Below are 17,560 nucleotides of genomic sequence, written 5' to 3'. Positions count from 1 at the left end.
GGCAGAGTTTATAGACATGGTAATATGGCAACTATAGGCTTTTTTGTTGTCAACTTTAGTTTGTTTAATGTTATATGCAGAGGAAAAGGAGAAGGCAAATAAAAAGAAACATGAGAACTATTTTGTCCAATCTCTACTCAGTAAAAATCCTTCTGAGATTATGTTGCTACCAACAGCACTTCCTGCACACAAAATTGACAGTATTTAGTGAATAGAATTAAATTAGGTTGGTTATCATGCATGTCTTTTAACAGCATACGGTGTTAATGGATTTCAGAGGCTGACAAATGCCTTCATAGACTGGAAAGACACAGGGAAAATGTAAGAGCTGGAAAATTCAGTTGCTACATTTAAAGGAGGCCATCTGAACAGGCTTAATTCATGGTCAACTCATCATAGTCAGTCTTTAACACTAACTTCAAAGGCACAATAAGGGATGCATAGAAGAAGACACACACATGTCATAAAACAAAATTTATCTTTAATTTGTAAGTGTCAACAGCAGTACAAAAGATGGAGTGATGGTGAATAGATTAAGGGTAGAGAAGACAGTCTTGAGGTAAATGAGCATAAATAGGCAGTCTTATAGACACTCCCCTGAGGGGTCTAAACCCCTATCATGGCATATACTGTATCACCCAAGGATGACATGTTTAACATATCAGGAAAGCACCTTGTGCAAAAAAAAAAAAAAAAGAAAATTTTAAAAAATCCCTCCCACCCGAAACATGTAGGTAAGGTGCCAACATACACCAGAACATACTGTATATGGACAGTGTCTTTCAATTTTGTCTTTTCCATTAATAACTGAGGCAGAGGAGGAGAAGACTCTTAAAAGTACCACTGAAAGATTATTTAATATTTAATTTACCTCACGTCAATACTGCACAACAAAATCCAAAAAGTCTGTTTATGCAATGAAGCAGAGCTAAGAATAACTATTCTCTTCTTTAATCTGAGAAAAGATTTTTTTTTTTCAATCAGTATCCTTAGCAAACTTCTTTCTTTCTCTTTATTTACTGTATCAAGAGGAGAGTGTGAGATGTGATGGCAACCTTTAGGTTCATTTAAAAACTTTACACTGGACTGTACAAGATTTTTTTGATAAACTATTTACATTTTCAGACTTTAAAACATATTCAAAGCAGCAATAGACACTAGTTTTTCCTCTAAACGCCCAAATAATTCCTGGCCATGGGCCCAGGTAGGTACCTGCATTGTATATAGAATTTCTACAAAGAAAACCTGCCCATTAAGTTAGCCAGTGGGTGTTCAACAAGCAGCCTTCGCTATTAAGAACTGCACCCACAGTGTTGCTATAGGAATCAAAGCATAGTACCTTGACAAGAGAGTCTCAGTTGTCCCAACAGCTCTACACAAACTTTACAATTTGAAACAGCAGCTAGCATGTCAGTCCAGCATGTCAGTGAATTGTGCTGATTAAATTAACATAGAGTACAATCTCACAATATACATCACAAACAAATTACAATGTCAGGAAATAAGAGTTACAGTAAGATAAGTTATGTAGTAACAGCTTATAAGCTTGTCTTAATGTAATAAAAAAATTTTTACATGGGAAATACATAATGAATGAACATAAACGCTAAGCATTCTAGTTTGCTACAAGCTGAAAAAGAGTACAAGAAAAAAACTATTGCTTTCTGGAAAGCAAAACACAAATGACAAAGGAAGACAAACGGAGAATGCACACTAGCGGGTCTGCAATGTGCAGCATACAAACAGTTAAATATTTGCACATTCCCCATACTCCAAGAGCACCAAGGACCTCACTTGTGGTTTTTAGAAAGCGGAAATTACAAAGCAAGCCATGTCACTAAGTTGCTTTATAGCTTTCATATTGCCATAAATACCAATTTGATAAGTTTTCCTTTAGCCCAGTTCACACCACCCCACCCCCTTTTTACCTAGCATGTGAAACCTCAGAATACTTCTTTGTCACCTTTTCCAACATATCTGGTAGTTAAAAAGGGCGTTGGATTAAAACGAAATGTTTTTGCATATACATTGTTTTTTTCTTCTGTAGCAGGACATTACAGTGTATCAAAAAATGTTTCTTGATCTGAGAAAAATCACGGATTCTAATGTGTTGTATCAAAAAAAAAAGGTTTAGGAGAAGTTTTTTTAAAGGAAAAAGAGTTAAGTGTTTTGTGAAAGATGAAATAAGGTCATATAGTATTATTCTTTTAAAAGAACATGCCTAAGTGACAACTTGAATCTTTAAAAAGCATGCAAAACACCAAGGGTCCAAACCCATTCACGAACTTCTCATAAAAAGAAGAAGAACTCTATCATACATTCTGCTGGCTGCATCTCCAGTGCAGTTGTTCATACTGTGGCTCTGTCTCGCAAAGTTCACTCTGCTTAGCGCCAATGCTTTACTGGTCCTCAGGGCCACCACAGAAGTACTAATATGCTTAATATTAAGCAGGCTGACAAGTGTTTTGCTGTGGGAGGATGGGCCCTTAGTCTTGTAGTATGTTTTGCTAGGAGATGATTTTGAAATGCCATGCCTTTGATACGACCAAAAAACAAAACCAAAAAGGCAGCCTGGAGAGATTAGATGGCATTGGGATGTGGTTGCATTGTACTTATTTGAAGAAGGAACTGCCCACAGCTGACTGATGCACACTTTGCACAGGGTATTGTGTTTGATGGGACTAATGTTACTGTTTGTTTTGCGTTCCCATCCCAGAGTAACCCCATCTTTTACCGTCCCCCGGACTTGCACTGCCCCTGAGTACACTGATATAGGAGCACATTGTGATCCTGTGAATTCTCAGCACATGTTTTCACAAGCTCAATGGTGATGGCCAAACATACAGGCAGACCAGAACTGGGCCAATTCATAATTTTTTTCTCCATGTAAACCTGAACCCTGGAAAGCAGTTCTGTTTTCATTATGACCTTCATCCTCCATTTTTAAAAAATATGTAGTGAACTATTCTAGTTGGTATCAGACTGACTGTTTTGGGAGTGTTCTTCTCTTGAAAATAAGTATTGTATAATTTTCCAAAAGAAAATATATTGTATCTATTAATTAAATAAATGGTCTGTTCACAGAGAAAATAGTATTACTATATTTGTGCTCCTGAATGGAGTTGTTATTTTTTTCAGTCCATTATCAAGGGACCTCAAACACGGTGCTTAAAAGATGATTCCATGGGTCCTCTTCATGTGTTGTGTGAACAATTTCCCCAGGTCTTATAGCCTAATATGACAATAACATGATTAAGTGATTATAAAACATAAACTTGCGGTATTATTGAGTCCTGCCTGCATTGCAAGGGCCATTTCAGCATTTTAATCTTTCCAGGGATACGCTTTTGACTTCCAAATGCCATTCTTGTTAAGAAGTAAAATATGCCATCAGTTTTACTTAGATTCAGAAGACTGTGTTTCCTATCAAATGTATCAGAAATTTGGCATGTTTAATGTATCAGCTTTGTAAAGAAGAAGAAAGTATTTCCTCCTTGTGGAATATGCTATTAAAAATCAGAGAGAGCACAAGTGAGGCATCTTGCTGTCCCAGCTACAGGTCCACAATACTGTGCTCACACTGCGGGTGTAAATTCAGCATCTACATGAGGTACAGTGACTTGTCAGCATTTAATATGGACCAACATACACTGATATAGAACAAAAGTAAATACATAACTTATACTTCACTAAGTATCCATGAACAAAAAATAAAATTCTATTTCCTATGTTATATTTACACAACTTTAAAAAAAATCTAAAATGAGATGGTAAATTCATCAAAAACTTTGTTTTGAGCTCCAATTAATAAAGTAAAAATGTTGGGGTTTATCCTTATGATTGTCCTTCCTTGATTTCTACTGACATTTTAGAGCCAATGTCGGCTAATAAATAGAATAACATGCTCATAGGCACAATTCAGATTCAAATCTGTTCCTCCTACTCCCCCAGCCAGTAAATGCAATTTTTACCAGCTGGCAATTCCTGAACAGCCAGTCATTTTCAAGAATGTAGCTATAACATAGAGAGCATCAGCACTGAGGCAGGGCTGGAGCTAAAACAAAGTGTTCATACATACATGTATTTTGCATAAATAAATGAAATAACAAGACATAAAAATGACTCAAATCCGGCAACTGTGAGGCAGGCCCACACGAGTCGAAACAGATGACTTTTGTTCATGTAGTTTTCGTACAACAGTTTCACATTAGTCAGAAGTGATAAAAAATACCATTTATATCCAGTGCTTATAACACTTACGAAACAACATCTGTGAGTGTGTGTTTTTTTTGTACTACAAGCAAAATCAAGTTTCAGTCCTAAAGAACAGTCCTTTGTTCTCCACAAGCCTGCAGAATATTATTTTGGTATGGTCATAAAATGAAAAAAAAAAATTAACCAACTAATCTAAATGTTTGCCTTTGTGCAAAAAAATAATTACATAAAATACAATGCTAGCAATACAGCATTCTACCTATGCAACAAAACCAGAAAAAAAAAAGAGCAAGAGAGTAAGAAAGTGACACAGGGGGAAGGAGAGATACTTTTAACTGGAGAATCATGTAAGACATTAATAAATACTCCTTTTATTTTTTCTTTCATAGGAAATAATGATGTCCTCCCCCCAATCTGAGCTGAATGTATTAAAATCAGTTCAAATTCCCAAGCAAATATAAGAAAAAAAAATCACTTTCTATCAGTACCTTAGCCAGCTTAAAGAGGACGCTCACCAGCTAATGACACAGCACATGCCTTTAAAGTCTTGGCTAGACCAGTTTATTGCTTATTAGACACAGACTCAGAACACATTTAAATAAATATTAAAAATATAGGGGTTTTGTTCCAAATTACTAAATGGTCAGAGAAATTTGACCATTGTGTTTCTATGCCATTATCTTTATAAATTGTCCTGTAAACTGAACAATCATCTTTGTCTTGGAGGTTGTTCTCTCACATTGAAATATGATTCCTACAGTGGCAAAAATGGCTGTTTCTGATCAAATAGATAATAGTGGGGCTATGAGGAAAATGCCTCTCCACATAGCATCATGTCATTGCAGCTCACAAGTATTTCTGCAGGACAGGATGCTAGAACAAGGACAGCCAGTACTAACATCAGATTTCTTTTGTTGTCTGGGCCCTAAACTAAACCTATGCAGCTCTGTGGGAAGATGCTCACACACTTCAAGAGAAGCTGCTCTACACCCACTTGTACCTCTCAGCCTGAGCCTGAATTTATCACCAATGTGCTGAACACATCCAATTCAAAGTAAAAGCTGAGAGACTTGAGGAGCTTCAGCACATTTATTCATTAGGCCCATTGGATCTGCATATATATATACAGTGATGTATTTGTGAACAGGAGTGGAGTATGAGGGGAAAAAATAAAGGCAATTTCTCCTCTCTCTTTGAATTTTAATAGATTCTCAATCTCTGAATAACTCTCTCATATATATCCCACACTTTTCTCCAGTAATTGCATTGTTCATAGAAGTAATACAAATAGAAATTTTAGTTTCTATAGCACCTCACATCCAAAGAACCCAAAGCACTTGACAAACATGTGATAAGTCACATTTCCACATGATTGATATTCAATAAATACTTTTGATGAACCATTTTCCCAGCTTCGCAATTAGATATTTGGGTGGCCTTCCCTCCCCCACTAGGAGTCTCACATATAAATCACTGCATAAATACTTAAGGTCTCACACAGTTCCTTCAGGTGGGAACAGGACCATGATGTATCGAGTCATGATTCACTGCAGGATTCTTCAGGCCCTAAAAATTCATGGTCGACTCTAAATGCAGTTCGGATTTTACATCTGCCCATGCTGTCTAAGTATAGAGGTTTATAACTATAAACCCACTTTTTAGGAATATTTGTACTCTAAGTACATATAAAAGTACCCATTTTATTTTGCATTACACATAGCAGTGTTTCCAAGTGCTCCTTGAACATACAGCATTAGAGGAACAACTGAACTTCTCATTCATAAAAGTCATGTTCATTTTTTTAGCAGGTGCACTTTTATTTTCATATACCTGTGTGATTTAGGGGAGGAGAAAGAAGGGACTCTTTAAAATATTAGTAAGGAATTGTAAGTGTAATGCCACCAACTGTACTTTTAAAAATAAATATTAAGTATTTGGACCCTTGACATTCTGGAATGAATAAATTATTTAAGAGAAAATATGTTAAGACTGAATGCAAGGGTTAAAAGCAAAGGGGTAGAGAATGTAATCAGAGGTGGCCTCACACTGCTAAGACAGGCCCATCCATAGCTGGTGATCGCTCTTTTGTGCTTACTTATAATTTTGCACTAATGGCACATCAAGAGGCAAAAGCAATTGGGCACATGCACTATGGCAACCATATTCACTACTTAAGAGTATCCTGTCTCCAGATTCCTGAGTACTTCACCATATTCTGGAAAAAAATTAGGTTTTATATATAATTTTTTTAAGATGCCAAAGGATTGTCTAAGACTTTACAGTGTCTCCTTTAAGACTTTTTTTTTAATGCTAAGATTCAAAAGTTATGAAAAGTTTGGCACATCAGAAGTTCAGCTATACATATGGAAAAAAATGGAATTCAGAGACTATTTTTTAAAGACGAGCTATGATGCACAGATGTGCACACTTGTGGACTTGTTCTGTTTCACACTATGAAATCTGCAGTTTTTGTTTTCTAAAATAATCCAGAATAAAAACACATTCACAACCTGTAGGCTGGCACAGCATACCTGAGTGAGAATGTAAAACCCCCATCTAAAACAGTAACTTAAACCTTTATCAGCATCCAAACGGAAAAAGACAAAAGGTAAGACTTGTAAGACAGCTATTGATTCATATAAGTTTTCAAGTCCTGATGTCTGAAATTCATGTCTTCATCTAAATTAAAAAACAAAACAAAACAGGAACAAAAAAACCCAAGTTCATGAAAAATTAGGGAAACAATCTGTCTCACACAATAAGAAACATTTAAGACCATTCTGCTGATGTAACTGGAGGAGCCACACATGCATGCAGGCTCTTTAAGAACTTTTGTTCAAAAAAACCCCAAAAAAACCCAAAAGAGTCTGAGTACTTAATTCTGTGTACACTCCTCAGTTGGCACTGACTGCCTCATGGGCTTCGTTTTCACTACTATAGTCTGATTTGGGATCATCCTCATAGTCCTCATACATTTCTATTTCATCCTCTCCATTTATCATTTCATTTCCAGCGAGGCTTCCGCTGTCCGTCTTCATGCTATAAGTGCTCTGGATGACGGGGATGCTGGGCTCAGGGCTGGCAGAGGTGCTGGAGCAATCCGATGTCATCTGAGGTGATGGCGTGGTAGTCGCCATGGTAATAGCACCAGGGTAGACAACTCCCGTTCCCGTGGTGATTGGAATTTGAGGCTGTTGTCTGGAAGGAAAAACAAGAGGGAAACGTGATTTTCTGTGTTTAGAGGAGGGAAGACCTTCTGCAAGTTCATATGAAAGAAAAGCAGGTGGTTTCCCAGAAAGGCTGCATGTATTCCTCCATGGCTCACAGATGGTGCTGTATGGTATTGGTTCATCTTATCTCCCCCAAAGGTCACCTGGAGAGTGAAATGTTTAGTAACTATTGGACATTGATTCTTTCATGTATTTTATGTGTTTATTTCAACTATAATGTAAATCAGCACTTGGACAATTGGACCTGTGTGATGCCTGGCTGCTACTGTAGACACCATGTATGCAAAATCTGACCTCTCCAAATTCATGACAAGAGGTTCTGTTAATGAGAAGACCTCAAGATTACTTGCAATTACCTAAAATGGCATACAGAAGACTAAGTTGCATTGTCTAACTGTAAGTATGTAATTTACTATGTAAGTGCTAGGTTAATTACTACATTTAGAAATACTTTTGATATTTTATTGCTGTCTTTTGATTTTTATTTACATCCATGATCAGAATGCCATTTTCTTTTCAGGATTTAATGTGTAAGATTGTTTTTTTTTGAAGTAAAGTAATCAACAAAAAGAATAGATGTTCTTTTTTCTATGGTACTGGCAGACTACAGAAATTCTGACATCCTCCTGAAGACTTAATGTCAGATCTGATTTATTTTGACAATGCAAATACATGGGAAGACTCAATTAAGCGTGCACTACCTCTACTTTTAACACATCTTACCTAACTTTGCAGGATGTAACGTTTTTTTTCATGTCTGTGCAATTTTAAGCATAGTGGAGCAATACGACACATGAACTAAAATCAACTTATATCACTGCCAGCCAAGAAATTCAGCACAAGCTTTACTGTAAGCATGCACATATAAGTTGTACTAAGGGATGTGATGTCTCTTCTTACAGTAATATATGTATATACAAGTGCTCTGATGAGAAAAGGTCAGTTTGTTGAACCTCTTCTACGGTCAAGCCCTTATTGGTTACACATTAACTAAATCTACTTCTTATATCTAGGTTAATTAACTAATAAAGTACTTTCTATATTGAAATACTTATACAAATATTCTCATATTGCTTCTGGATCATTACTTTTAGTAAAGCTAAAAGAAAAAGAAGGGATATAACTTGTCTGAAGGCAGAGAATCTCCACTGTACTTTAAATGTAACTCTCAATAATTATACTCCCAGTACCAGAAATACGTATCTAAGTGCCCTGGAAGATGCTGTTTTAGTATTGACTGGTTATTGAACGTACATGCCTATTTGAATAACCTATTTAAAGAATCATATATTTCAATGTATTCCCCTTCTTTAGAGAAATATTGACCCAGTGAACTATTATAGAACCCTAGCAGGAGAAACAATGTCAGATATGATTGAGTAGTCTAATGAATCTTCAAATTCTTGACCACAGTGTCATTCTATACTAAATTCAAAGGGACGATTCATAAACCAAGCTCCCAGACAAATTCTTAATAATTGACTAAATCAATGTACAAAATAACATTAAGCTTATTGACAAGACCCTAAATGATGAGTATTTATTGTTCATTGATCAAACTCTAATTTTGGTAAGTATCACAGTACAGCATTACTGGACAACTGAAGTCCTTTCAGTTTGGGAATGGAGACAGACATGAAAACCCTATGTAAGGTAACATTAAAATAGCTTGTATCACTATCATTGCTGGTACTGCTAGCCTGACTCTTAAAGCCTCTGCACAGCTTGAGAAATTCAAACATCTGTTGTGTAAGTATGGTACACCTGGCTAGCAGCAAGCAAAAACATTGCAGTAATTCATTTGACACAGTCATTATACTCCTGTTTGCAAATGATGATTTGCAGATGATTTACAAACAGCTTGGGATTTTTCGCTAAATTTTCACTTTTTAAATGGTCTGATGAATGTTCTGTGAAAACAATTTTCAGCCAATGTATTTGCTTGCAAGTGATTTTCTGCAAATATCTTTCAATACTTTATCCATAAAATTGAACACCTACTTCACATGGGAACATTTCTGGTTTAGGATTCCATGTTGTCAGGTGTATAAAGTATTACTGCTAAAAACCCACATGTATCTCCTTCACAACTTTTAGATACAGAAAGTGTCCTCATTAGTAAATGTTTCCACAAAGCAAGGGAAAAAGAAACCCATCTAACAACTGTGGGTACTAATCTTTTTCCAGTATTTCTTAGAATAAATAGTCACAAAACACATCATGGCCAATTGTTCATCAAAGAACACCATAATATTAATGCCAAAAGATGTTTTGAGAAAAGATTTTACAACTCCTATAACAGAAGGTGCAGAATAGAACGAAACACAAAGAATGATTGAGTGCAAGCCTCTCTTGTGTTATAAATGACACGAAGTATCAGAACACTAATATCTACCTCTACCCTTCCTTCTCTCCAAAAACATCTTTCATTTTTTCAGAAGTAAATTTCCCTTTTAAGAGCAGCAAGAACAATCAAGATGTCTGTTTAAGAAAGTGCTGTGAGTTATCTTGATAAAATAATGATTCACAGTGTTAAGGCCTAAAGGACAGGCTAAGAAATACTGGCATTCTTTCAAATACTTAAGTCAGCACAACACTTTTGCATATCCACATTTCAATGGGGCTGGGTACAGCAGTCCGGGTACCACCCATTTCAAAGTATAAAGGGAACAGGTCATCTGAGCATAAAGAGGCTGATTTTTCAGAGATACATTTTACTTGAGATTGCACGAAATGCATGGGAAACTATAAAATTAACTAATAGTCAAAGAACTTGATTGGTGTAACAGCAATGTTAAAAGATTACTGAGTTTGGCATTTACAAATGCAGTCCTTTATTACATGTTAAACAAAAATCAGACGTGCTGTGCATGCCTGCTGCTGGCTGGGTAATAACATTAAATTGCCTATATCTCACTGTGGAACTGTAAACACGTGGTAACTGTACCACCTAATTGGAAAAGGTCTCAAATTGCTACCCATTCACTAGTAGAAATTTGCTAGCACTTACACATTGGCACCTACACACCACCAGTAACTGGACACCAATCTCTTATTTAATATCTGGGTTATTATTTAGAGCTGATCAGGCTGTCACTGTAAATTCTGCTCTAGTTGCTACATTACATCCCAGAAAGCCTTATTTTAAGATATCACAAACTATATGGATGGCATATGTTACAGCAGATGAGTGTTATCACTTCCTAAGAAATTAAATTCTAGAGGGGGGTGGAAATCAGAGCATTTATTTAAATTCCCACTACTCACCCTGAAAGGAAGAGTTAGAGTTTCTAACCTATGACTCTGGCCAGTTAAAGGCATTTGTGTTAACGGTATTTTTACAACAGTAAATTCTACACATTTAATCACTGTCTCTAGCTAGAGTTTTGCTTACCACAGAACCTTTACTGCAAGCTACAGGTTACAGTTCAGCTCAGTTGCATGTGGTTAAAGCAAGGATGTTTTCTGCCTGGTTAAGATTTCCAGTATACAACATTAATCTTCTGATCTCTTCAGATCTGTGAGGAATGGTGACATACGGCTACCTACCCTGGCTTCGAACCACTCCTGTCTCCACCATCTCCACTTTGACAAAAAAATCCTTATTTGGTCAATTACTAGAGGTCACTCGACTCTGCTCTGCCAGCATTGCTAATATGTCTGTCCATTCTGGGGCCAAAGATTTGGCCCAAAATAGTTAGGTAAATATAAAAATGGAGATAACATGAACATTTGTAGATGAATTGACATACTCACAAGTTTGTGGCATTAATATTCTTAGAATTTTCCTGGAGTAAGTTCCACTTTTGACTTTTGCAAAACTATCCAAACATTTAAATTGGCAAATTACCATTGTTTTCTGATGCCTTTCCAACCATTTTTTTGACAGGTCCTTAAAAGACTGAAGCAAAAATTGATTACATTAAGGAAAATGCTTATGTGCTACCCACCCCTGAAACGTACATTCCCATACGGAATGAAATAACAGTAAATCTCACAAAAGCACCCATTGTGTACTTACTTTAAGTTCAAGCTACAGGAGTATAATATTACAGCCTTTTTCAAAACCGTAGTCTAGCAACATTCAGACTATGTGTGTACAATAGTTATAAACACTATAAAGGCTTTATTCTAAATATCTTACACTGGTAAAACACCAGAAAAAAAAAGTTACTGCTTACATCATTTTTAGCGAAATGTATATAGCATATACTTGTATTTAGAGTGTATTAGACTATAAAAATGACTGAGATGAATTATTTTTGTAAGACAAGGCAACAAAAGACAGACCCTTAACTTAAAATGTCTGAATTTATGGTTTATGTATGATCCTTTTGTTAGTTCACAGTTATTTATGCATTACAAAAAACTACCCGTGAAGACAAATTGTAAATCACTTGAAATCTGTTCAGAGATTAACTTATACTGAAGTTACCATTCACAACTTCCATTAATAATTTTACAATAAAAAATAACTCCATTATTTTAAAGACATAGCTGGCTTCAGATTCAGCTTCCACTAGATTGAAACCAGCAATTTTTTAATATACTCTGCATTAAGCATGAATTATTTCAGTATATTATCTGCCTCATTTAGAACAAAATTCATTCATGTAGGGTTGCAATAGAAGGCCTGTGCACATTTTAAGTTTTATTATGTTCTTTAAAATACTTGGCAGTCCCTAGATTTTTGTGCTGGTCTATCAAATATATGACATTTATCTCAAAACATTAATTTCCTCCAAAATCTGTTCCAAGAAATCTTCACTCTCATTCAATTCTTCAAAAATCAGAACAGAACTTGGCCATTCATTAGCTTATTTTTATATTTTATTTTATAGGCTGACTAGTTTTTATATTATAAGCACCTTTTGTGCATCTTGCTAATATTTATCAAAGATTGCAGCTCACTGAAGTAAGCAGTATGAGCTTTTTGCATCACAGAAATCCAAGCAGTGTAAAACTCCATGTCAGTGGTGGGGGGGTATCTTAGTTGTACCCATAGCACAGTTATTCTCTGTTAGCCAGTGGCTTGCCCAAGGGAATCTAATAGGAACTAGCCTTTACTGGATTGCCTCGGACTTCGATGTGCATTTGTTATAAGAAAAATGCAAACAGAAGTATGAAAAAATATTATTCTTCTTGATTTTTACACTTTCCTCTAACTTTGTGTTTTAAATGTTTGTCTTACTCTTCGCACATCTATTTATCTTTTTATTCTGTGACAATATTTTGTTGCCATTTGACATATGCACTCCCAACTTAATTGGTTTCTTCTTTAAAACAAACAAACAAACAAAAACAACACCAAACCACAAAACAAGCAGTACTTCAAGCAGCATGAAGCACTTGGCACATTTCTTTGGAGTCTCTTTTTTGCTTTTGTTCTCTGTCTTACACTGAAATATTTACTGTAAACACAGAGTGTATTCAATCTGAAAAACTGCATTTGTCTTCTGTTTCATTCTGAAATGGAAACTCCAGCTCAATTCTCATGTCTACAGTTCTGAAGGATGATTTATGCTATTCCATCAAAACAGTGGAAAAATTATGGGGGTGTGAGGTCAGTTAGGAAAAGTGTTCCAGCTGATGCTTTATGTGATATTTATGTTAAACACAAGGAAGAGTAAGTTTAGGAAGTTAATGGGCTCAGTTACCAGGTTTCACTTAGTTATAATCTGATTTGGATGAAGTGTTGCTTTTTATTACTCAGTAAACTATTCTTCTGAGACAAATGATTCTATGTTTTGTGTTTCAGTTCAAGAAATCTGTTCTAGTCTGGTTTCTTGACTAATTTTGCCTGATGTCTTCCAATATTTTTGTTTTAAAATTTTCTTTAGGGAAAATGGGATTTGGGACAACAGTGGGAAGTCACAGAAAAGCATGAAATAATTTTTTTAAATCACAACTTGTGATTCCTCAGTACCAAAATCTAAATTCACAGCAACATGGATGTCATTTCATGTTTATTGAATACATCCATTAGAATTCATACTCCCTTTTTCCTAACTTGCATAACTAAAAGTCACTGTTTTTGGTAAAGTCCACTACATCATTATATAACTTGATGAAGTTAATCTACTCTTAAACTTCCTCAACACAGATAGATCATGGTGAAGGAGAAAGCATAAATTGGAACTAGAGCCAATACTTTCATGAAAATGATGACCATTGTAAAAGTCTTTGTGCTCATACTGTTTGATGTATGAGGAAGATGTTACATTTAGGTTACACCAGCAGTTTAACTTTGAATAGTTATCATTTTATATACATATTTAATAGAAATATCACCCTTTAAATAGACAATTTTAGAAGTTTCTTAAATCTATGCTCCATATTCACCTCCCTATTTCTCCACCACTAATAATGTGTAAAATGATACTACTTAATACTGTTTTGAATTAGCAAACAATTCTCAAATCATTTAGACTGATGTTTTGGCTTTTTTTTTGCATTTCTTGTCTAGATGTGATTTGGTCTGTCGATCTACTTTGGAAGACATAAGCTAGAATATAATATGTGATGTGATGTATAAATTCAGATTTCTATTTAAAGTTTTATGTGCAATTTTGATGGAAGGCTATTAGTAAACAATTTCTCTTAGATTGAAGAATAAAAAACAATATCATAACTATAGACTGGAAGCCTATTTCAAGATACAAAACCCACTTCTATTTACTGATTGAAGAAAGAGCCCACATTGTTGCAGACTGTGCCACAAAATAATTGACTGCAACAGGAGTTCTGTACCCCAAGCCAAAAATGAGGGCACATAATCGATGTCAAGGTCAATTATCTGGTAGTGAAGTACCCAACAAAAGGAGACTATTGTGATTAAAGAAATAAGCAGGACATTGTGAATTTGGAAAGGCTGGCACTGGAGATAGCTTTTAGACTCTTTGTAAATCACCAGAAACATTGTGTTAGAGCACTGAGCATCACAGATTAATTCGTAAAAATGGGAGAGAGAAATCAGTTATGGTGCAGTTGTTTCACTGGACTTCTGTTACCTTTGGCCTGTAGATCTTTCATACTGCTTCTTTCTCTGCTGAACACTAAAGGAAATACTCCTAAAACCACACACAATGTTTTTAAAACTGGGCAAGGATCTTTTTAAGCCATATATTCTGTCTTGTAAATCTACCCATTCTATCTATGCACTACTGGAAAGGGTTCCTAAAACTAATTTTTTAAAAATAGTTTTTAACAATTCTATATATAATAAGTTTCCTAATAGCTTCATGCTATGATATCATAAATTCATGTGTGTTCCTAGTGCAACTGCTATTAATCCTCTCCCTTTCCCCCCCTCCCCTGACTCCTTATTCTACACAGGAAAAATCTTTTGTGTTTTTCTCTTTGTTCTTTTCTTAATTTACAAAAAGATCCTGGAGTCATTACTAACCCAGAATGGATTAGCTTACTAATAACTCACAAAAGACATGATTCAAACCTTTCAGGCTAATGGGAAACAACTTCTTTTGACTTTAAAGAATTCCACAATCAGTCTCATAATCAGCATTCAGTAGCAAGCTGATAGGTCCATATTCCATCTCATGTTTTTAATAAGGTTTTACTGGTTCAAATCCTTACCGTCTAAATGACATTAGTCAGTGACTTAAACAGGTAAGTCTATTTGGTTTCAAACAGCATGCTCTGTCTTTGAAAATAATTACAACAATTGTACTCACCCTACGGTAAAAAACTGCCTCATCTCCTGTCTTCGAGACCTCATCAGTTGTTTGTATTCACCAATACGCAATTTCTTTCCATCAACAATGCAGGTACGTTTTGGTCGAGGTTTGTATTTGTAATTAGGATACTTTTCTAGGTGGATTTTACTTAGTCGTGCCTGCTCTTCATAATAAGGTTGTTTCTCTTGATTTGACATGGACTTCCAGCGAGATCCTATTAACACAAAATACTTATGAGTGCTCAAGTAAAGCAGATTTAGCTTTACACACACACATTTCAACATGTCTTTTCATCATAATACATTTTAATTAAGTTAATTGAATAAACTGTATTAAATTTAAATCAGTCTGCACATATTTTGGCTTGCACAACCTGAGATACCTTAAAAGAAGCTTGACTTTCACATATTGCTGCAGACCAAACATATGTAAATCTCTATTAAATAAGCTCACTTAAAATCAATAGTTAAGTCTCAAAATCTCAGCCTGGAAAAGACTATTTAATTTTTTACGATATGAGAATTAATCTGCAAATAATTCCATACCTCTGTAATGCAATACACAGTATGATGGTTAAGGAAGATCTACAGCCATACTTTTACTGTTAAAAGTCTAACACATTGCCTAGGGATGGATACATGCTTCTTTGATATTTTTATGAGAATTTGGTTTATACACTCCTGCTAAGAGATATTAATATCTTGCTATATGGAAGGAAAAAAGGAACAAACCTTATAGATTCAGCAACATTACAAGCAATCCCTGGCTGTCTGAGTGTCTTAGATTTCCCAATCTTATAATATTGACACCTTACCATATTTTGAATCCTATTATGTATATTATCTTCTCGCCAGATGTAATAAATACACAGAACTGAATCGAGAAAGTTACATTCCAGAAACATACATTAAAAAGATAAAAAGTGAAACAGAAAGCACATTGTAATTATATACACCACTTCAGGTACTGTAAACTCTCACTGAAAGCTGCACCAATAAAAAAGTTTAAAAATTAACACACTAAACACAGGAAGAGGAAAAAGTATTCAAATCTCTTGATTTGTTTATAAGTAGCTATCTAAACACTTGAATAGAGATAGGAGATTTCTTTTACAGAGAATATGAAATGCAGAAAATAGCTTTTTGGTGTCTTTTAGATGAATAAAACTATTACAGCTGTGGTAAACGTGGGTGGAAGCTATTCTTTTACCAACATTTTTCATACATCAACAAATGGAAAAGTTGTATAAATATTATCTGTAGCCAGCAATACTCTGTGTCAGTTCTAATATTTCAGTCTCTTTTCTCATTGTCTTGGAAAAGTTGCACAGATATTATATGGACATAGACTTATTTGTGACAGAGTGGATTCTGACAGGTTAATTCCATGGTTAACAAACACTCAGTTGCTGGCGCTTCTGAAATATTTATGCTGGAAGTTTACATTTTAATGAATACAGTTACTATGCTCCTAATAGTTTTTTTTCACAGAATGCACACAAATAATATAGATTCCCTACAGCTGCCAACACTGAAACAGGGAAGGTTTTATACAAAACTGAAAGGCTATTCATATAACTCACTTATATGGTAGACAAAAATATGAGAACTACTAAGTTAGATTTTGAAAGTCTTAGCACAAAGTAACACTTATTTGTATGTATTCTTGCTTCTGATTGAACTAAAATGCAACAAACTTTGCTAAGAATGTATTTGAACTCAGAGTTTACAATATAATGATTACAGAGGAAACCTGCTTTTTACTTTTATTTATTACAAGTTACATTTGGAATCTGTCTTCCACTTCAAAGACTCAGAAAGCAAATATAGGTTTTAACATTTCACCACTCATTCTCACGTATGTTTCTAATTCTCCTGAGGGGCCTTAAATAGCAAATCAAAACTTCTCAAAAAGGAGTCCATTTATTTGCCCAGTGGCAAAATATAATCCATGGTATATTCCCCAATTGTCCCAATCTATACAATTTAAATATTAACTATGATGTCTTTTACCTAAGTAAAATATTATTTGCATGATTCTAGCAGTTAGCTTTTTGAACATTAAAACATTTTGAACAAAACATGATTTTTCATGAGAGAATGTATGCATAAACAGTTCTTTTGAACTGTGCCAGAGCTCTTCCTGTGTCAATGCACTGTCTGACATAAACCTCTGATTTTGATTTTGTACTTCAATAACTGTTTCCCACTATTTACTCTAGCGAGTACCATTTTGCATTCAGGTGAATTGCAGGTCAGGTGCATCCTAATGGGATCTTGAAATTAGACCCTTTATTAGGATGTACTCTTGCAACAGATTTCACAAAATATTGCTTTCGAATGCTGTTAAGTTTTAAAGCATATTGTGACTGCTGTTGAGAACAAAAGGCATTAGGGGAGGGGCAATAAGAGTAAAGGAAGG

The 17,560-nt window shown here is 35.1% G+C and overlaps 1 protein-coding gene across 1 annotated transcript in view; it reads right to left on the bottom strand.

The window, feature by feature from the left end:
• Positions 1 to 464: 464 nt before the first annotated feature.
• The window catches only part of SOX6 (SRY-box transcription factor 6), a 262,705-nt gene continuing 245,609 nt past the window's right edge, over positions 465 to 17,560 (bottom strand). The window contains exons 16-17 of the mRNA XM_071558897.1: positions 15,137 to 15,353; positions 465 to 7,413 (exon numbers count right to left, since the gene is read on the bottom strand). Coding sequence (XP_071414998.1) covers positions 7,110 to 7,413; positions 15,137 to 15,353 — 521 coding nt within the window. The 3' untranslated portion in view covers positions 465 to 7,109. The remainder of the gene's footprint in view (positions 7,414 to 15,136; positions 15,354 to 17,560) is intronic.

The sequence above is a fragment of the Pithys albifrons genome, chromosome 6 (genome assembly GCF_047495875.1).
Source record: "Pithys albifrons albifrons isolate INPA30051 chromosome 6, PitAlb_v1, whole genome shotgun sequence".
Classification (NCBI taxonomy): Eukaryota; Metazoa; Chordata; class Aves; order Passeriformes; family Thamnophilidae; genus Pithys; species Pithys albifrons.
This window is presented reverse-complemented; position numbering and strand designations above follow the sequence as displayed.